Source organism: Lepisosteus platostomus, chromosome 27 (assembly GCF_059453375.1).
Source record: "Lepisosteus platostomus isolate fLepPlt1 chromosome 27, fLepPlt1.hap1, whole genome shotgun sequence".
In the NCBI taxonomy this organism is placed as follows: Eukaryota; Metazoa; Chordata; class Actinopteri; order Semionotiformes; family Lepisosteidae; genus Lepisosteus; species Lepisosteus platostomus.
In genome coordinates this window covers 2,581,368-2,602,936 of record NC_142637.1, presented here as the reverse complement: position 1 = coordinate 2,602,936, position 21,569 = coordinate 2,581,368, and the positions used below count along the sequence as shown (strand labels likewise).

The following is a 21,569-nucleotide window of genomic DNA, read 5'->3' as shown; positions in this document are numbered from 1 at the left end:
GGTGTAAATTTAGGCTCTGGCTGGAGTAGCAGGATAATCAGGAAGGACACATGGCAGTTAAGCCGGCCTTCCCCGTTATTAGGGGCTATATTTCTCTGTTTCTGCCATCTGCTTTCCCACATAATCATGTTACAGGTTCAGGATTTATCATCGTTAGTTTAACAGAACTCAGCAGCTTGATGAAGGGGCGCAGGAGAGGCCACACTGGGGGTATCAGGCTTCACAGTTTGTACAGCCCTGTTTTCAGAGAATGTGATCCTGACCCCTGACCTTGGTGGTCTAGTGTCCAGTGCAATGCAGTGCATCCTGCAGTAGGATGTCCCTCAGCTGTGCAACAACATGGCCAAGAGCTCTGCACACCAGCAGCAGGGCTCGGGATTCTGCACTGGCAGGTCCTGGGTTCAGATGGGATCCTACTGTTGTGCCCCTGACCAGGATCCTTCAATCACATTACTCTGATGAATGCCCTGCTGCAGATATGGGCCATCACTGCACGTGAGAATTTGTTAAGCGACTTGCAACCTAAAGTTGCACAACATCTATGTATAAGACACAGTGTAACTGCCGTGATCAATAACTTATTTTTAAAAAGTGTTTTCTTTGCATCTGTTTTAACCTTTAAATTTCACTGTGGTCCCCTTAACAGTACAGGTATGTCTTCCAGTGGTTTGGCTGGAAGTCAAAAGTCATTTTTACTTTTCTCTTTTTTTACAGATATCATATTATTACAGTTTGGCATTATTTATTTGCTACAAGAGGAATTCTGTGGCGACCGGATACTTCTGCACAGACTACCAGGCTTGTACCTCCCCAAAGACAGCGTCAGGTGGTCCACACAAAACCAGGATTCACTGATGAAGAGGATTTAGCTAGCTCTACAGATGAGAATAGCATGAAGGGGTTATTACATTGATAAATGGGAAATATTGATTCTTTCTGTTTATTCTTGATTTACAGTCTTATAAATATCACAGCTTAAGATCACCAGCATCCAATCAATTTTAATGAGATGATTAATGGAACAGTAAAAGTCAGCCGTGTACCGTGATTAGTCATGATCGATCAATTAATCACTGGTCTAAAAAACATTATTCAGTATGCAACATCTATATATTTTATTTTCTGAAAACATACATGCTTAGTTTAGAGGGGTTTGTTTTGATGCTTAGAATATATATAAAATGGAAAGAACTAATTAAGTGAAGGAGATGTACAGTTTACGTCCAGCTTTTTATATTAGAAGTCCCACTTAATAAACATTTCTGCTATTTTTCCAAAGAAAAGATTTTTTAAGATTTAGCCCATGACTCTGTTCTCTGCTAAATTGTTACACAGTATAAAAATACTAAAAAGAATACTATTCATGATACTGTGGTTCAAACATAGTGACAGTTCAAATACAGGCAAATGTAGCAACATACAGTACAAGCAGTTTGAAATAAACACCCAAGCTAGGTAACATAACAAGAGGATTACTACAGTATGATACGTTTTCAAACCTGTTGCTACTTGGTCCAAGAAATAAGTCATCCAAAATCTTTCTCAGAGAAATGTTTTTTTGACACACACACACACCACCTATGAACAATGCTCCACTTCTTTCCTGCATTTTATTGCATACCAGTAATTTACATAAAAAGCTATGATGTATCGACGTGATGAGAGAAACGGATGACTGTCCCTGTGTGTTCAAATCCCTTCAGGAAACGGGGAGTGGAGACAAGCAACATTGCTCACTAAAGGATGAATGAAAATGTGTTGCCTTTATCTTTGCTTTTGGGTAGCGAGGTGGACCTGCAGCTAGATCGGGAACTGGCTCTGTTGTGTCCTGTATGGGTCGAAGTCCTCGGGGAGGGTATCTGGAGAGAAAAATCCAGCGTTTCTGAGGTCAGCAACTGGAAATGAGCCCCTGATACTTGGGGGTCCCGAACGTTATTGGTATTACACAATATCTTCTATGACAATTCTGTAAAGTCCTGTGGAAAAATCATCTTTTGCTTTCACCAAGCAATAGGAGCAATTTCTGGAGTGGTACCATCACGCTGCGGTACAAAGAGTAGTACGTAGTGGTACCCAGGGCAAGAGCTGTCCTGTTCTTGGCAGACTGTCCCTGTACTTTCCTGCTGAGTGCTGTATATTTGACAGAGGGGTTCAGGTTTGCTTTGCTTTGCTAGTAGCAGTATTTCACCAGGAGCTATGTGGTGAGAAGGGCTGTGCCGGGGGAAAGCAGCTGGAAATCGTACGTACCGTTGCAGCGGTAGCGCAGATTGGCCCAGATGATGTTCTCCTGGGAAAAGCAGAAGACGCCGAGCCGCCCGCCCCTCATGGTGGTGTCTATGATGATCCCTGTGTCCGCGACCATCTCCGGGCCTTCATAAAACCGCACCCTGAGAGCAGTCAGGAGATGGGAGAGTCACGTCAGCTCCTGGCGTCTAGATGCGGGCTGTCTGCTGTGCTCAGCCTCCCGACATCCAGCAGGAGGAGCATGTTTCCCCTTTGAAATCACGCTCAAAGGATAAAGCCTCACATGTCCAAGATGACATGTTGTCAGTATGTTGTCAATATGTCTGGACTGATACAAGTGCACTTATCCTGTAATGACCTTGTTCCACAAGTGTGGCATTCGTGAGTACGATGATATGCTTCATTTTTTTGTCCATTTTTTTCTTATTTAACATGCATTTGCAGCATTTAGTTTGGATTTTTTTGTCCATTTTGAAAAACTGGATCATTTTAAGATTTTTTTTTTGCGGCGTATAAGGACAGATCATAAGAAGCCAGAGCAGTCCCAGCAAACGCCCCCCCCCCCCCCCACCCACCTGATGTAGCCGTCCTGAGGCCTGTGCTGCAGGAACCAGCGGTACGAGGTCTTGTCCTTCCAGCCCACATTGCGGGCGTCTTTCCACAGCAGTTTCGCCTGGCCCTCGGTGTGTCCCGTGTGCCACAGCGCGTTCCGCAGGTTCTCGCCGGGGCCCGTGTTTGACTTCACCGCCTGAGAAAATGCAAGGAAACACAACGGGTCTGAAAAATCAGTCACAGACCGTCCCCGGCGGGCAGGGAAGACGGCCACCCGTACACCCAGAAGTGCACGATGTGGGGTCCACACGCTTCCTGGAGGGATGAGCAGGTGTTCTCTCCCGAGATACTGGCCCACAGTGAACATCTGGCATCTTCGTCTTCTAGTCTTGAGCTCCGTGCCAGATTTTCTTGCTCCATCTGGTGCAGTCAAGGGATGTCATTTCTGAGGAGTGAAACGCTCTTCTTCTGCTGGCCTCCTCTGATGGAATTCCACAGCTCAGCAAGGAGAAGAGTGCATTCTCCGTTCTCTGGGAGACCTCCGGGTAACACATCCCGCGCAACGGAGCTGAAGGGGGCTGATCTGAGCTTCAGTGCTTGGGAGAAGAGCATCTCTTCAGCCTGGCAGGGGTGTGTGGATCCTATATTGACCCTATCAGGTACCTCTGGCTTCAAGGAAAACAAACATCCTCCGAATGTGGGACAGTCAGTGAGTGAAGGCCTGAGTAATGACACAAGTGGTAGACCATGATCCACAGCAGAGCTCCTACAGCAATTAAAAACTTTAAGAATTTCATATTCTATTCTATTCTATTCTATTCTTTTGTACAGTGAGCCTTTGTGTTAAAAAAAAATAAATTCACAACAGTAAGCTTGTAATGAAGCCAGCAGAGAAACCTGACTCAGCTGTTCACCATTGATCTCTCTTTCGATGAGCCTATTTGTCCTAAATGAGTCATTAGTGAAGCTAGTCCAAAATACAATGAGGAATACAATACAAAATACAATTCGTGCTTTCCCTGAGCTTTCCTAAACCAGCCTGTTGTAACGTGATTTGTCATGGTAAATGTTCCTGGATGTGGCCTCCAAACTCGTTACAGTACCTGGTGTTTTCACAGTTTAGTAAAGTTCAGCGTATACATGGAAACATACAGTGAAGGCAAGAGCGCTTTTTGAAACCTGGGAGCCACAACGAGATGCTCTTTTCGGGCGGCCAGCACAGTTGAGGGACTTGCCTTAAGCTGAATTCCCGGCTCGGCCACAGCGCGGAAAGGGTTGGCCTGCCAGTAGATCTGCTCCACCTGCTTCCACATCACCACGTAGAAGCTGGAGCTGTCCTGGTACCCGAAGATGAATCCCGCGTAGTCGTCATCCGTCACCGTGTTCACATGGAAGGTTCCTTCGAAATCCACGCCATTGAAAGCAGTGTAGCCTGCAGGGGGGAGAGTGCAGTCACTAGTGCTCGTGTGCCTCTTTATTCACCACAGTGTAACTCCAATACCAGGCTTTGGTACACTTGAGCGATGCAGTCTGTGTGAGCCAGTGTCCAGTATATATGTGTGAATGGCATCAAATTAGCTTTGCTGAAGGGGATACAGGCATCTGACTGCAATGTGCCAGAAACTGCGAGCTATACAATTTCATCAACGGTTTTTTTTCTAGATCATCAAGTTAGGCCTCCACTCATTTGCAATCACTCTGATGGCAGACGGAAATCTTTTCATCTTACCAACAGCTAGCCCAGGGTCACTGTTCATGGTCTGAACGATTTCTCTCCCCTGCCAAAGCAGAAAAAAGACTTAGACCCCCTGAGAGAATACCGCCTGGCAGGTGTTTCATCTCTGAGTTGGATGTTTTTTTTTTTAAGAGGCAATGTGCCGATACCTCTTTTTCCTTGCACCTCGGTCCCAAAAGACATCAGGAAAAAGAAAGTAAGCCCATTTCCTGGGATTCACTCAAACATTATAACCGGCTCCTTTCAAGTGATGACGTTCACCCTTACCCAATCCATAGGCTCTCCCTGCCTGATAATACATGTCAAAATTTAAGGTATTTTAAGGAACACACTGCAGGTCCTTTCAAGGAAGGGCTTTCTGGGTCAGGCTTTTCCTTGTGGTTTGGGAGCAGTCAAATCAGAAGCTGGAATGCAACACGGCATGTATGTTTGAAAATGAGCCCAGACCTGATTGAGGACCACCCAGTTGGGGTCGATCTGGGCGTCACCCTCGGGGTCCAGCACCACGGTCTGGTAGGCCCGGAAATCGGTCAGCGTGACCTCGGCGTTCTCCGGGCACACGTCGATGATGTCGATCACCGTGTCGTTGTCAAAGTCGTGCTCGCAGGCATTCCCGATTCCGTCTCCTGCGTGAACAGAGGGGAACACGACCCTGCTCAAAACGTGCAGTGGGACAGCATGCTGCTCTCATGGCGGACTGGGGTGAATCGTAGCGCCGATTTATTCACGGTGGTGGAGGAAGAATGGCATGGTTGCGCAGTGGTTGGCATTACTGCCTTGCAGGGCTGGGGACCCGGGTTCAACAACCAGCCTGCTATCTGCGTGGAGTTTGCATGGTCTTCCATGTTCCTGTGGCTTTCCAGTGGGTGCTCCAGTTTCCTCCCACCGTCCAATGACATTACTGGCAGGTTAAATGGCTTTTGGGAAAACTTGCCCTGGTGTGTGTGTGTGTCTGTTTGTGCCCTGCAGTGGACTGGCGTCCCACCCAGGATGTACCCTGCCTTGCGCCCTTTGCTTGCTGGATTAGGCTCCGGCCCAAGCCCCACACTGTGACCCTGTATTTCATGTAGAGATTAGAAAATGGACATTGGAGGAAATAGGGAGGCAAAGGTTTTGTTTTAAAGCAAGGTAAGTTTGTGGCTATAGTAGAGACCATTTGTAATAAATGTACTGTAGCTCAGATTGGTAGTCTATTGATGCATTGAAAGAGGAAAAGGGATTGAATGCAGGCGTGCCTGTCCTTTGCCCTTTCCCTGGCCTACTGGGAGTCGGGGAAGCAGACTGGCTCACCATCAGAATCCTCCTGGAGCGGGTTGGGGATGAGCCGGCAGTTGTCCGGCCCTGGAGGGAGGAGGTCAGGAATGCTGTCGTTATCGTCGTCGTCGTCACACTCGTCTCCCACTCCGTCCCGGTCAGTGTCCAGCTGGGAACTGTTGATGACAGCCGGGCAATTGTCCCGCGAGTCCTGGTGTCCGTCTCCGTCGCTGCCCGGGGAAAGGAGCGAAGAAGACAGATCGGGGTGCTGGACCACCTTGCAAACAGCTCGGGGGTCACACTGCACGGATAAGAACGCTGGGGCAATTGTGGAATTACCCTTCTAGATAAGGGCACAAGAAACGAGGCAAAAGCTTTTCATTCTCACACTCCTTTGTTGAGCACAACAAAGTCTCCTCGAACACTGACTGGCCTTGGACTAGACAGAAAGCCATAGCCACAAGCTGAGCAACACTGGACTAAGCAGGTTATGTTTAAATCACTAGGAAAAACAAGAGTACGGATCATGTTCAGGATGTCTGCACTAGTGGGTTTCCCAATGGGGTTGGCCAGGAAAAGCACTTGTTTGGACTGCAGACAGCCCGGCTCTATCCAAAGACTGGGATGAATCAGCATGGGTGCTACTGGACTAGAAATGCCAGGATTAAGTGGTATTGTGTGGGCAGTGGCATCCCAGTCTCACTGAACCAGAGTGAAACTCGCAGTGTGCCTGTGTGCTGGAACTGTCAGGGGCAAGGCTGACAACTTCATTTGTCCTCTGCTGTTCACTCTGTGGACCTAAGAGTGAGAAAAACAACAGGCAGCTGTACCTTTTTAGAAGACACACGCAAACCTTATCCTGCTATACTAGTAGGGATAAGCCAAGCAGATCAGTTAGGCAAAAATCTCAATATTCTTCAGCATAAAAAAGCAAAACATCTGGCCGTTGCAAATTTAGGTTAAAAAACAACGACGTGCCCTATTTGCAGTTACCTGTCCTTGTTTGTATCACAAGGGTCTCCTATTAGGTCGTTATCAATGTCCATCTGAGGAAACAAAACAGAGAGTCTTTGGGGCAGCTGGAGACAAACTCGCTTTCTCTCATTAATTGACCCCCTAAAGTGTTCACATTAACACCAGTATAAATTAAGCAGTAGAAGAAAACATTAGAAGCCACTTTGACCATCAATGCATCACAAAACCATCATTAAGGATGAAGTAAACTATTGCATACATAAAACAGCTATTCAATGCAGGCAAATGTACTTCACAGTGTGAAATCCAGACACACCTGATCGGGGTTTCTGACATAGGGGCAGCTGTCACATGCGTCCCCTACATTGTCTCCGTCCCTGTCCCTCTGGTCAGTGTTGGGCACCCTGGGGCAGTTGTCCTGGGCATTGCGGATTCCTGTAAAACCAGCCCCGCAGGGTCACGTGCAGGTGATGGTCTTTATTTAAACAGTCTCCGGCTGAAACATACTGTACAGTTGTACGTTGTCGTACACCCTGGTTTCAATAACCATGCGTTACTTTATTAGTTTGGAATCATCAGCATCTTTTCTATCCATTCTCTCAAATTTGGAACTGCAGATTGCTGATCATCTGACTAGTAAGACTCTCGTGAAAGCTCAGTTTTTGCCATGAATGCTAAAAAAATACTGAAAACGCAGATAATACACGTCTCGTCTATCTAATATTTAAAAACACATTTTCAGTGCTGCTTTTTGCAGGGACTGGGGGTTAATCAAATGAGTGTCGGCAGTTTTGATTCATCAGTAAGCTCGGGCCCTCCAGTGTGGAATGAGGAAGACCGAGTCTCACCATCGCCATCCATGTCATCATCACAAGCATCTCCTTTCCCGTCCCCATCCGTGTCTTTCTGGTCGTTGTTGATGATGAGGCGGCAGTTGTCACAGGCGTCTCCGAAGTCGTCGTGGTCCGCATTCCTCTGGTTGACGTTGGGCACCAGCACACAGTTATCCTGTCAGTGGTAGAAGAGAAGAGGCTGTGTTAATCAGTGAAGGACGAGCAAAGCGGTACTGGAGGAACATTTTTATGGCTGCTCTGTTCGGAATTACATAGCGCAGCATGGCTGTATAATAAGAGGCATTCCTATGCATTTGCAGACTGTTGCTTTCCGGGCCTCACACACTGACCTCTGTATTTAAGATGCCATCACCATCTGCATCTTCATCACAGGCATCTCCCATCCCATCGCTGTCTGCGTCCTCTTGGCCAGAATTGGGAACTGTCAGGCAGTTATCCTGAAGGGCACAGTAATAGGAAACTCTCACCTCCGAGGCTGTATCAGAGCAGGTTACCAACAGATAAATGTCAGTAAACGGACCAGAGTGTATTCCTCCCAGTTCATCAATGTCTTTTCACCGTGTTTTAACTCATCTCTTCATCAAATTCAGGGTCGGGGGGGAGTCGCAGAATCTATCCCAGGAAGCCACAGGCACAGGGCAGGATACACCCTGGAAGGGACGCCAGTCCATCACAGGACACACACAGACACGTGCACACTCCCTCCTAGGGCCAATTAACCTACTGTACCAGCATGTCTTTAGACTGTGGATGGAAACCCATGTGAAAACAGGGAGAACATACAAACTCCACACAGATAGGACCCCAGGTGAGTCCAGTTCTGGGAGGCAGCCGTGCAGACCACTACGCCACCCACAACAATTTAAACTTGGCAGGACGTTTGTAGATTTATCCTGCAAATTTCTAAAACTTTCTAAAAGCCCCAAATCAACCTTCTCATCCCATATGTCAAAAAATATAAAGAGACTGAGGTTAAGACTGTTTTCATCTAGATCCCTGTCTGTTTTAATTAAATTAAATGTCAATAGTAGATAACGACTTAAAAAAAAAGCTTTCAAAACAAGACTTCAATGACTGAGCTCAGTGTGTTGTTTCTTGATGGGTTCGTGTTCAGTGTATATTGCCATTCTGATGCAGGAACTCTGGTTGTCCTCTGCTCCAGGGGGTATATTATATTCATATTATAGGTACTTGTAACAAATGTATTCTCTTCAGAGAGCCTTAATAATTGCATCATTGGTTTTAAGGAAAGGCAGCCCATTCTGTCCTCAACTGAAAGAGTATTATCTACAAAAAACTTACCTTTTGACAGTTTCGTTCTGAGCACTCCAGGGTTTCATCAGGAAAGCCATCAATATCGATGTCAGGCCCACAGATGTACCCATTGCCCGCCCATCCAACTCCACACTGGCATTAAAAAAATACTTCAATTACTTTGTGCAAATTTGCAGACAATTCCTGTATCGAGGAAAAAAGAGAAGCCAGATGTCCCAGCAGCTGGGAAAGGAGGATGAAGGTGGAGAATCTAAATCACGGTGATGACATTTATAATTATTATTAAAATCTGTGATTAGGATGTGACCTCATATTGAGAGTTTTTGCACCATTAACTGCAGCCTCATGGTCAAATCAAGTCCTAAATACTGGCCTCTAGCCACCTCCTGGCCCAACCCATGCAAGTAACTTAATTAATAATAATAATGGCTTACACTTATATAGCGCTTTTCTGGACGCTCCTCTCAAAGCGCTATACAGGTAAGGGGGATCCCCTCCATCCCCAATGTGTAGCCCCACCTGGATGATGCAACGGCAGCCAGAGTGCACCAGAACACTCCCCACACACCAGCTCTCAGTGGGGGAGGAGAGCAGAGTGATGAAGCCAGTTCAGAGATGGGGATTATATTAGGAGGCCATGATTGGTAAAGACCAGGGGGAAATTTGACCAGGACCCCGGGGTGACACCCCTACTCTTTTCGAGAAATGTCTTGGAATTATTCATGACCATGGAGAGTCAAGACCTCGGTTTTACGTCTCATCCGAAGGTCGGCGCCTTTTTACAGTATAGTGTCCCCATCACTATACTGGGGCATTAGGACCCACAGAAGCAGGGTGAGCGCCCCCTGCTGGTTCCACTACCACCTCTTCCAGCAGCAGCCTCAGCTTTCCCAGGAGTCTCTGCTGCTGACTTGGTTATGGTTTTGAAAGGTCACGTGCCCTCGGGATGTCTGGACTGGAGTTCTGCTCCACGCCCTTTATCAATCCATGACAGTTTGACGATCGGCGACACATCTTACAGCACATGTGGCAGTCCCATCCCGGTGGACGGCACACTCAGCATTTCTGTGACAAGGGCTTGGCTGACCGCTGCCACATGACCCGTCCGGCCGGCAGCCACGCCGCTGGTCACCCACGAATCCAGGCTTGCAGGACCCACACCGGAATGACCCCTGCCGGACAAAAGGCAGCTCATCTACAGCTGTAGTGTCAGATTCATGCATAGAATTTCCTTATGGGGCTTAAAGGCTCTCTTAAAGGCAGAGAGATGGAAATAATTGATCAGAGCGAGAGTAAATTAAGGGATTTAGTTTACGTATTTTGGCAATCTAACTGCTCACTTCTTACTGTATTTATGGATGAAACGAAGTGTCTGAACCCCAGGGTTTAAACTGCCGCCACAACACTAAACAAATGATAATATTCCAGTTTGAATGATCTGCAGAATCAGAACTGTTCTGATGCATGAACAAAAGTTAAGCAGCCAGGGCCATCTCAGGACCACAAAACAGAATACGTTTGGTGCTGGCTAAAGGATGTCATTTGTTTTGAGCCACCTGCAGGACTCCTGATTATGGCAGTTTTGACCACATGGTGAGGGTGTTCATGTAGTATTTGCAGCTGACTGTTCCCTGAGAGCACCGTGTGTGACAGGCCCGGGCAGTGGGAAAGCTATCCTCTGTGAGGCGTGAGAAGACACGGCACTGTACTTCACCGGCGTGTTGATGCAGATGGAGTTTGCCACACAGCCGCCGTTGGCAGGGCCTCCGCATTCATTGACATCTCTGCAGACCTGCGGAGGGACAGGGCAGAGGCCGCTGAGCGCGCGGGGCGGGACTCTCCCCGGCGTCAGCGCGAGGGGGAGGCCAAACGCTCGCTGCTGATCCGGAAGTACTGAGGTTCAGTCTGAAGCCAAGTCTAAATACTTTCGATCGTTCCCCATTTCATGTTTGCGCTTTTCTTCTAAGAAGGCCACAGCCGAAGCAGAAAATTCCAAAAAATCAAGCGCCCTGTTCTTCAATTTCGGATTCTTGAAACGTCTTTCGACATTGGTAAATTTCCATAGATGTATTATTCTCTTGAGACACACATTAAATACAGGGTGAGATTTAATTTGTTTCCCTTTTCTAACCTCTATTTGGACATTGTCCTTGTCTGCTCTCTGATCTCTTATCAACCTCGACCCCTTTCCTGAAAATCCTTGGTCAATCAACATTCACATCATTGCTTCATACCCTCAATATCTTCCCAGTACAGGTGTTGGAGACACCAGTTTCTGACGGCTTTTATTCCGACAGATTATTTAATTGAATGCCAGGTTTAACTATAACTGTACTAACTAGACATCTTTAACTGCTTCAGCTCTGCAAGGATTAGAAATATTTCTAAATCACTGCTGAATTTTCGTAAGTAATGCAACATTTTAGGAGCAGAAAACAATGGACAAGGTCTAATCGATGAAATGATTTGTTCATTGGGGGTTACATGAAGCAGTTGAGCGCCCAGCTCGAATAATAACCAGCAGCTGCTGGTGACAAGAGGGCCTGGTCTGGGAAGCTGTTGCCAGACTGAGCTTCCTGTTCTGGTGTGTGAAATTGCTCTGCTGACCTCACTGTTGGCACTGTTGTAATATTTGTTTGGGAATTTGTCAACCTAATTATTTAATGAAGAAAGTTGCTGTGTGGCTGGAGCACTGGTTTACTGAGACTGACTGACTGCCATGAGAGTGTGGGTACAGGCTTAGTTCTCATGTGCAGGGCCAGTCAGCAACTAAAATGTTAGTTTTCAATGGCACTTTTTTAGAATTTCTACATTGTGCCAAGACAGATGGGAAGGCTAAATACAGAAATACTATTACTGAGATGAAATCTAGCTCAGTCCTAAAAAACACCACATGGTCTGCGCACAGAATAGAAATATTACTTCCTTTTCCTTTAAAAGGCGCAAAGTGAGGGACATCAATTTAACTCAGGTTTGCCCGTATTTAAGAAAACCCTTTCGGATTTTTGTCAATCACATGAGTCATTCTCATCATCAATCCACTGTTCAGATGTGCAAGGCTCTTTAAAATGTTTGTTTTTTCTTGCGGTCGTTTTCTTACTAGCGCCAGTGAAAAATTCCTCCCCTAACTTTTGTTTATAGTTTTACGGAGACCCAGACACCCCTCCTATAGCGTCTCATCTACAGCTTGTGTTCGGGTCCCTCTCGATTTACAACTCAAATGCGATCCTGCAAGTTACCACACGACTGAAAAACGCGTGAATTAAAAATAATAATAATTTCCCCTAGAAATGGCGTTAATGGGGGGGGGGGGGGGTGCCTTCTGGTGTAAGACACTGAGGCACTGCTCCCAGACAAATACATGTCATCCATCCATTTTCTAAGCGCTTCTCAGGGGAGCCGGAACCCGTCCCGGCAAGCAACGGGCAGGATACACCTGTGACGCGACGCCAGTCCAGCACAGGGCACATAAACACCAGCCTCCATTCCTCATAGAAGCCAATTAACCTACCAGTATATGTTGCCAAATAATAAAATGTGTAATAGTTGCATGCACAATGTGAAAACGTTGTTCGCCTGTCAGTGAAAGAGTGGAAAATGTACGAGCCACGCACCCACAGCGACGTCCTGACTGCGCAGCTATCTTCGGTCCTTTCTACTCCAGGTAAGTGCGTTTTAAAAGCCATTTGTTTTAAAGTGTCGTAAGTACCACTGCACCTCTTTTAGTCATAATGTGAGGTTTTCTCTCATTATTAATTGTAGACTGGTTTGTTTAATTGTTTTATTTGTTGAACCTTGAGGTTGACGATTTTGTTTTTTCGACGTTTAAATAAGTCTCGCAATGGTTTGTTCACAAACGATTTACTTTGAACGTGCGTTGCATTGAAGCTTTTTTAAATGTTTTTCGCGCATTTTGCATACATTTCTATTGCCTTTTATCAGGGGCGGAGAGCGGCTCTGTGGTTATATCCTGTGTTCAGTGCCAGGGGCAGGAATTACGAGGAGTTCGTGTGTTCTCCCCATTTTCACATGGGTTTCTTCCCAAACATACCAGCACTGTAGCTTAATTTTCTGGAAAAATTGGCCCTGGTGTGAGTGTGTGTGTTCCCTGTGATGGACTGGCGTCCCATCCAGGGTGTATCCTGCCTCGTGCCCGTTGCTTGCTGGGAGAGGCTCCAGCTCCCCCACGACCCTGAATTGGATAGAGCCGTAAGAAAATGGATGGATGGATTTGATTAGCTACAGCCTAAAAGACGATGATGAGAAAAGAACAGGGGCTGGAAGAGTGCTGAGACCAGAGACGTCTCAAACACGCTATAAAGCCGCGTGCTGCTGGCTGCAAGAAAAGCACCTTTAAGCAAGAACTGATTCGTCATAAATCAATAAATAGCATAGATTCTTTAGGCACGCTAAACCAAATGTGCACAAATTAAAAGTGCCTAAATCCCAGATGTGTTCTTATTTGATTTAAAAAAAGGGGGCCAATGTCCTGCAGCTGCTGGTTCTCGCGTGCGATACAGCCCGTCACACTGTGAATCCTGATCTGACCGTGTCTGACCTGACATCTGAATCCTGAGAGCGGCCTGGAGCCCTTGACGAGTGGGACTGGAGCCCCAGGGAAGGTCCCTGCAGGCCCGTGGGAGCTGAAAGAGCAGAGCAGGCGTCCGGCTGGAATCTCCTACCTGTTTGTTGGCCCTGGCGTAGGACAGGCCGATGCCCTGCGGAGTCGGTCCGGAGTACCCGGCGGGGCAGGGGTCGCAGCGGAAGCCGGGGAAGGTGTTGATGCAGCGCACCTCGGGGTGGCAGGGCTCCTGAGCACACTGCGGGCACCAGAGCAGCACGGGAGGGCAGTCAGGGCATGCAGCATCTCTAACCCAGCGTGCTCCGGTTGCAACGCTTACAGACGGGATTCCATCGTCTTATTTAATCCGCCTGTGTCCTGCAGAAGCCTCCTGCAGCGCGAGCCGTTTGCTCTCGTGTTCAGTCCTGAGTGCCACGTGGCCCAGGTGTAAGCTGACTAGAGCCTGTAACCATCTGCTCGTTAGTGCTGTGACCCCCGGGCCGTGGAGTGATCTCCAGGGTGCAGTAGGGTGGGTGTGAACGCTGCGCTGCTGTGAAGGCCGTGCGATCCGGGGGGGGGGTCTTCGTGGAAGAGGACGTGCGACGCGATGAGGGTGACTCACCTCGTCGACGTCCGTGCAGTGCGTCCCGTTCCCCGTCATCCCTCCAGGACACGGCCCACACTTGACGCCCCGCGCGGTCTCCGTACACGTCACCCCAGGGTGGCAGGGACTGGGCAGGCAGGAGGGCTGGGGCTCTGGGGGATCCACTCTGTCGCTGCGCATGCCTGCAGGGAAACGAGCGTTGCAGTACGTGTCCAACCTCTGTCCTAGCTCGGCAGGAGCCGCTGCCTGTGAAGTCGCTCCCGACGAAATGGGATGAGGCACCATCTCGAGTCTTCCTGTTCTGAGTTGTGGGGTTCTGGGAAAGTATCCTACTGGTGTAATATAGGGGGAACTGGAGAACCAGAGCAAACACACATGAACACACGACAGCACCCCAGGACAGTGCCACAAATCAGCCAGGGTAACCGCTGCGGCACCCTGCTGCCTGCAGTGAACCACACTTCTGCCCATACAGATGTTATAGAGGCGCCTCAGTCTGATATAGATCACAACTGCAGCTCAATGCGATGAAGGGAGCTTTGCTGTGAATTGAGTGGACCGTGTTTTATCACGTGAAAAAGCACAAACTCTCACGGATATTGATGTAATGTAAAAGTCGTATACATTACACAGTTTCTAATAACTCTTTTCTGCTTAGGAAACATTACAATTAAAATCAGATCTTTTACCTTCGCAGTCATGGCAGAATGAATAGCAAGAGTCCAGAAAAGAACTGGAAAATGTTAGTAATCACTACTGTTTTACCGACAGAATACTTCAAAGGATATATAAAACCCATTTAACCAGTGAAAATTGGTGCTTAAGACGATCCAGATAAAACCTGTTATTGAAGTACTGTCAGGTTTAGATTGCCTCTGGATCTGCAGTGCTGACAGTGTAGGTGGGATCTTGTTATATTGTGGCTCAGCGACTTGGCTTGGAATTTCTGCAGCAGTAAGAATGTCAGCTTCTGATGTCCTCAGCACCTAGCCCAACAGGGGAGAAGAGCACCACCTACTGGTCTCCCTAATACCATGTCTAACTGGAGTGCTTCCCTGGGGATTTGCCTTTGACCTCTGTCACCCAGGACTGTGCCAGACCCAGCCCACTCTGACTGGGCTCCCAGGTGATGGGAGTGCTGTCGGCTTGCAGTCACTCGTGCGGCCAGGGGACCTCTATTGGGCTTGCACTCACCACACGCCTCGCACTCCATCACGGCATTCTTCAGGAACACGATTTCTTTCAGCTGAAAAATAAGATGCCAAGATGAGTCAGATTTGGGAAGGTCAAGAAAGGAGGTTTCTTTCTGTGAGCGATCCCCAGTTCCCAAATCGATCAGAGATCTGGTTCCTACAAGCTATTAAGTTGTCAGTCTTGGAAATATTCCCTAACCAGATCACTGGAGCCTCAGGGCAGGTCTACACCCTGGATGTATCTGGACGTTCAACTGCTTATGAGCGCTTTGTGTACTTTCCATGTACATAAGAGTGATGTTTCTCCTTGGGGAGAAAAACCTGATTCTTATTGAACTGATTTGTCCTATACTGCACGTGGCACTTGTGAAGTTAGGTGTCTTGCTGAGGAATGGTTGCATGAAAACTGCACTGTGGCGCTGGTACAGATGGGGCCAACAGGAACTCATTCTGTGATGATAAACTAGAGGCAGCTAAAGACATCGCTGTTACCCACCAGCTCGCCTGCAGTACGTTTCTAAGCAGCAGAACAGCTCACACGCTGTAGTATACTCTTGCTGTCCATGCCAATGTAATCCCAGGTGTCCCATTTGTATGTGTAGCTATTTGCGCCGGGCTATGCCAGTTCTGTTTCATTAACAGTGTCGGCTGCTGTTAACTTTGCTTTTGCCCGATACTGGCTCAAGTGCTCAGCATCTTTCTCCAGTGCGCTGCTCACCTGTTGCTTCAGCAGCTCTTTAATCTCTGCCAGAGCCTGATTGGTGCCTTTGATCTGATTGATGATATCACTTTCTAGAAAAAATTAAAAAACAGACTAGTGAACGATCACCAGCACCGTTAGTGCAGTGCAGCTTTGAGATGGCTTATCAGATTTCTAAAAAGATAACTACTGTTCTAGCTATCATCAATTTAAAAGTAATAATGGTACAAAGGTATTTGGGAATGCCGACTTATTATGTACCATTATTTCTATTATAAATGCAACAGATGATTTGCAGCAATTACTCTGTCGTGTTAAATAGCTTTACAATCCCACGCTCTTTACTGGATTCTGCCCCATGTTTAGGAGATATTTGAAGAGTTTTCTTTTGTAAATCCTTTACTGAAAGAAATTGTTCAAAAGACAATGAATGGGCTTAAAACATCCTAATAAATTAGATTTTATGGAACAGTGGTTTATTAAAATACAGTGTTAACTGTAATCTGTTGCTCCGCTTGAGTTCAGTTCCTGAAGCTGCACCTCTTGGTAAAAGATAGTAAATCAAAAAGTAACGTTCTCCTTCTTTCCCAAATCTTCAGGGCATCTAAAGTGTCCTTTTTAACTGCTGCTATAAACGAGCGTGTTTTCAGAACTCGATTCCTCGGGGAGTGAAGGAATAGTGTAGACTAAAAATCAAGAGTCTTAACAGACCTGCACTCAGCTATGTCAGGATCAACTTGGCACAACCTAACACTCTTAACAGCTCCCTCACGAAATCCATTGATGAGATCACAAATGTCATTATGTATATCACAATCCAGGCGGAAAAGTGTATTGCAGGTAACAAAGATTTCTTTTGTAGTTCAGAGGCAGGTGAAATACTGTATCTTCATGCAAGAGACCCCGAATCCGTTCATACGTATGAGGCCGTTTTCATTTCTGAATAAAACAATTCTGACAACGCAATTACTCCACAAGGCAGCCGAGCTCCGAGTGCAGTCTCTTGGGCACGTGGGAAACTGAAATATGGTTTTGACGTCCTTGGCAGCTCCGAGGTGGATCTGAGTCCAAGACTAACACGAATGGATGTACTCTGCAGATGTTCGGAGCAGGGATCTGCAGCGGCCTGCTCATTCGTCATTTTTACTGCTCCCCTTGCTCTCCTGCTGCTTCTCCCTTTTGATGATGGAAGGCGATGGCGCATATTTCTGAGAAAATAAGATCGTGTGGCGGTATTCTGACGCCACGTCTCGAGTGTGTGTGAACGCAGGACGATGATTCAGTATGCAGGCTACAACGGAGCATCCCCGGCTGGACTTGCGACTTGCACAAACGTTACAGATCTGTTCAGCGGGTACCGATGATGCGATAGATCGTATGGATCCTCAAACGGACTGTTTTAGACGTTACCGCTGATTGACTCACGTTTCTTATTTCCATGACATCAACCACAGTTCCTGTAATGTAATCGCTCTCTACAGTGAGCGCTGTCCTGGGAATGCTGTAGGTCAGTAAAAGAATGAGATTGTGCTGCGTGTCTCTAATTCGTTTTGATCATGTGGAGGGCGTCGTTTACTTAAATGACTTTTTATTTTACTTTTCAGTCAACCTGGAATGTGTTACAGTATCTTCAAAGTTGTGGTATTTATAGACTTGTCTATATTGCATGATGCGTGCAACATTCGGGTTATTGATTTTGACAAGCATGTAGACTCTTGCAAAGATACCTGTATGAGTGCACTCTCTCCATGGCTCTTGAAAAGAGACTGGAGTTGCCCTTAGAGTTCTATACTGCCTGTAAGCACATATTTCAAAAGCAATTCAATATCATACTGCAATTGTGTGATAAACATGTTGTTTCTTTAGACACTAAATACTGTCTCCCACACTTCTAGTCTTGAATAGAAAAGACCACAAAGGGACTTGATTGAAGTTTTTAAAAGTCCTCAGAGGCTACTGACCACCCAGTGGACATCTTCATTATTAACGAACCAGAGGACCCTAGAGGACTACACCAGATGGGAAGTGCATTAAAACCTGAGAACAAGAGGCGTTTCCTTACCCAAAGAGTTGTGGGAGAATGGAACAAGATACCTGGCCATGTTGTTGAAGCATGTGTCGTGACTGGATTTGTAACCAAATTAAGTAAAATGGCTGAATAGCTTCTAGTTTGCGACCTTTCTGCTGTGTATGTGTCTAATGATCGATACCCTGCTTACTTAAAAGCACCATGATTGATGCAGTTTGTGCAATGCAGCCACTGCAGGGACCAGAGATCGCAGACCTGGGAGTCTCGTGTGCCCCCAGCTGTGAAGGCGCAAGTGGTGTCTGTTCACGGACACTGGTCTCCTGACATGTTATTAATACCACTCCTGTGGGCTGTGAGAGAAGGAAGTGTGCTGTTTCCAACAAAAACATCACGTTATTTTCTTTTTAAATTCCACAGAAACGGCTCTTCCCACTCATCTCTCTGCATCCTGAATTTTCAAAGGTCATATTCCCGAAGACTTCACCTGTCCTTCAGGAGCAGAAAGAATTCATTTTTTCAGATGCCAAGCTTGCCCTTATGAATTTGACTGTCCCTGGGGTTTCATTGTGGACTAATAACATTTTTTTATTCTAAAACCTTCATTTGAGTTTTTTTTTTAAACTGTGGAGCAGGAGAGCTGCTTGGAAAACTTTGCGGAAAGGACTTTTTTAAATTTATCACATTTATCTGGATCTTTACAATAGTTTGACTTGAAGGTCCTTTTCAATAGTTCTGTTATTCAGACTTTTTCAGAATTATGCTCCTTGTGCATGTCATATGACAGTAACTTGTAGGTGTATTCAAGTTCAAAAGTAGTAGAAAAATAAAAAAAATAATTAAGTTTACTTAAAGCAAATGTACATTTTTCTCCAACATAACTACAACCTGGTGCTTTGCACTAAGTCTTGATAATCTGTCTTGACTTATACTGGCATGTTTCCTTAATATTTACAGAACTCAGCAACCACAGAAAGCTTTATTTCATAGTTCAGATGCAGATGAGCATGCTGCAGGTTTCTCTCCATATACAATGAGCTCTTTTTAAACATAAGAAGTTATATCATAAATGTTCATGCTTACATAAAAAAAGCATTTACATGAACTGTGCTACTAATGCTGTTGGTAATTAAAAAGAAGTATATTCAAACAATAATGCATTGAGCTAAAAATGGAGAAGGTTAATCTGAGTCATTTTAATACAGTAAATGGTTTGTTGTTCAGTCATCACATTCACAAGGTTTAAAGGGCTGTTCAGAAAGAACTCACATCACTTGTGGTGTTTATGATAAGATATATATTACATCTTTCTCACAACTGATCTACTGATTAAAAAGCACTGGCCTTATTAAATTTACCTAGAGTGAGTTTATTATAATAAATGTACCTACCATAAATATGTTCAGATTAGTAAATGTAATATGGTCATTTTTCTTTAACAAACCATAACTATTACTGCTTGTACGTTACTTTTAAAAGATCTTTGTTGATCATACGAAGTACTCTAATTTTTAATATCGCTAACCCTACTGATATATTCTTACTAGAAGAATAAAGGAATTTAATAAAGGAATGAATGAAGAAGCATACCTCTTCCTGACGCTAGCTGACCGCAACCATAGTGCCATCGAGAAATGAGAGCAGAAAGGAATAGCAGGATTTTCCACATACTGTAGCTGGTCCTCTGGGTGCTCCTTTTGTATTTGAGACAAGGAAAAATCACGAGAACAAGATCAAGTCCCAGCAGTGAGTGGACAGATTGTCCGCACAGCTCGGAGGGGCGAGAGTCCAAGCTGGACAGGAGTCCCAGGTGTTGCTGGTGGATTCCAAGTGAGAGGGCTCCCAGCTCCTCGCTGGTCTTTATACCTCAGTGCCTGACATCACCACTGCCTGCCTGTGACACTTGTTGAAACCGTTGTGAGACGCGTACCTCTGGAAAATACTCCGCAATTCAAGAATCTTCTCATCGTCCTTGAACATTTCAAGGGGAACGGTCACATAGTTTTTGGTGCAGAAATCTGAGCTAAAGTTCATTAGACCCCCATCTAGTAACTACTAACACACCTTCTGCTGGAGAGTAAGTCACAGAAGTTCTAAACAGACCTTTATTTGTTGAAATTTCAGGGCAGGAAGTTGCTATACTTTTACTTGTTCTCCCCAAACCTGATTTTTCCAAGGCTAATTCTTAGTTTTATGTTTCTGACAAATGTACTTTGACTATATCTGCAAAATTTGGACCTGATTGTGCATCATTTTGAGTTTTTAAAAGAGGATTTATACTTTAATAATACAGATTCTGGATCTGGGAGAAAAGCTTCAAACGTTTTGGGGGGAACAAAACAACTTTAAATGAAAACATTTACTGGAACTACAACTGCAGGAATTATCAAAGACCTACAGTACACAGAATATACAGGAATTCAATGTTCATGCACATTTTCAAGTAAAAAAAAATGATTTCACTTAGACAGCTCCTTCTCTGGAGAGAAAGTGGGCTGTAAATTATCCCTTTTCCAAAACAGTTTAATCCTTCAGGGATGGGTAAGACTGCTTCAAGACCACAACAGACTATCTTTCTGTTCACCGAGAATAGAAAGCTGAAACAATTTGCTTGATGTGGTTTGTGTGTGTATGTCTTGTTCACCGATAATGGGATGAGCAGATGTTGATTGATTTCCACATGAATGCAGTTCTAGGGATAACGGAGTCTATGCACCAACAACAGCTTGTAGCTACATTCCAGAATCTTCCCCCCTCGGCTCTTTCCTGGACATGGATGGGAAAACCTTGAATTCTTCTCCCTCTGCTCATTCAAATACTTTAGTAAAGATGCAGCAAGCAAAAACACAGCTCGCTCTCACAGTGCACATCCAGTTTCATCTGTCCCTTGTGGCATACTGCCTGACTGGCTGTTCTCAGAAGTGCAACTTATGTTGAGTTTGTATCTCACTATAAAAGGCTGAAGTCAGAAGTTGCTCTACTAATACACCCTCATTGTCTTTCCTTTCTTCTGACTTTAATAATTGCCTGCATCTTTTATGGTCACTTCAAATAATGAAGACCCATTTCAGCCACTTGGACAACAAAGTCCTTGCTTTCAGTATACCTGGGTTCACTTATTTACCCAGGTGTTTCCATTTTTATAACTACAAGCTTGTGTTGTAGATGTGAATCTAAACTTTCTTATGCATGACTGTCCTCTGCTGGTTGTCTGTAGTAATAGCTGTTGCTAGCACTGGTAGTGAGGTGCAGCGCGGGCTCAGTTCCACCGAGTCCATTAAATTCATTTAGTTTTACACTTTTTCCCCACAGCAATGAGGCACAGCTGTAGCTGGTGGAAGAATGCAGTTGTAGCTTTGGTATCTACCTAAAGACAGTCATTCAAAAGAGCTACATTCAGATACGCGTGTATATATGGAGTTGTTTGTTCAGAGCAAACACTACATTTGCAATCAAATAATTTTATATTTTGTATTTATGAGGCTGACTTTTAGCCGACTATAGAAAAATCCCTCATACGAAATAGTAAAAGAAAGCACTCATCATATGCCTACTGCTTTTTAAAATTGGATTTTTACAGTTTCATATACACAAAC

General features: G+C 45.5%; 2 protein-coding genes across 4 annotated transcripts in view; one reads left to right on the top strand and one right to left on the bottom strand.

Moving 5' to 3' along the window:
- The window catches only part of crtc1a (CREB regulated transcription coactivator 1a), a 43,693-nt gene extending 42,763 nt beyond the window's left edge, over positions 1 to 930 (top strand). For both annotated transcript variants that reach the window (XR_015930818.1, XR_015930817.1), the window contains exon 15: positions 715 to 930. The gene's annotated coding sequence lies outside the window, so the exon portion shown is untranslated. The remainder of the gene's footprint in view (positions 1 to 714) is intronic.
- Positions 931 to 981: 51 nt separating this feature from the next.
- comp (cartilage oligomeric matrix protein) lies at positions 982 to 21,492 on the bottom strand. Of its 2 annotated transcripts, XM_088622015.1 has the most exons (19): positions 19,564 to 21,354; positions 15,966 to 16,039; positions 15,249 to 15,300; positions 14,073 to 14,236; positions 13,572 to 13,709; positions 10,604 to 10,681; positions 9,909 to 10,061; positions 8,917 to 9,021; positions 7,944 to 8,051; positions 7,609 to 7,768; positions 7,077 to 7,195; positions 6,779 to 6,831; positions 5,822 to 6,015; positions 4,979 to 5,157; positions 4,526 to 4,574; positions 4,032 to 4,228; positions 2,820 to 2,992; positions 2,248 to 2,387; positions 982 to 1,859 (listed from the first exon to the last, which is right to left on the bottom strand). In XM_088622015.1, the coding sequence occupies exons 1-19, from the start codon at positions 19,640 to 19,642 to the stop codon at positions 1,801 to 1,803; spliced, it is 2,274 nt and encodes a 757-aa protein (XP_088478141.1). In that variant the 5' UTR covers positions 19,643 to 21,354; the 3' UTR covers positions 982 to 1,800. The 2 variants fall into 2 exon arrangements, with proteins under 2 accessions (XP_088478141.1, XP_088478142.1); XM_088622016.1 differs by lacking the exons at positions 982 to 1,859; positions 2,248 to 2,387; positions 2,820 to 2,992 and adding an exon at positions 3,167 to 3,517 and having other exon boundaries at positions 19,564 to 21,492.
- Positions 21,493 to 21,569: the final 77 nt, after the last annotated feature.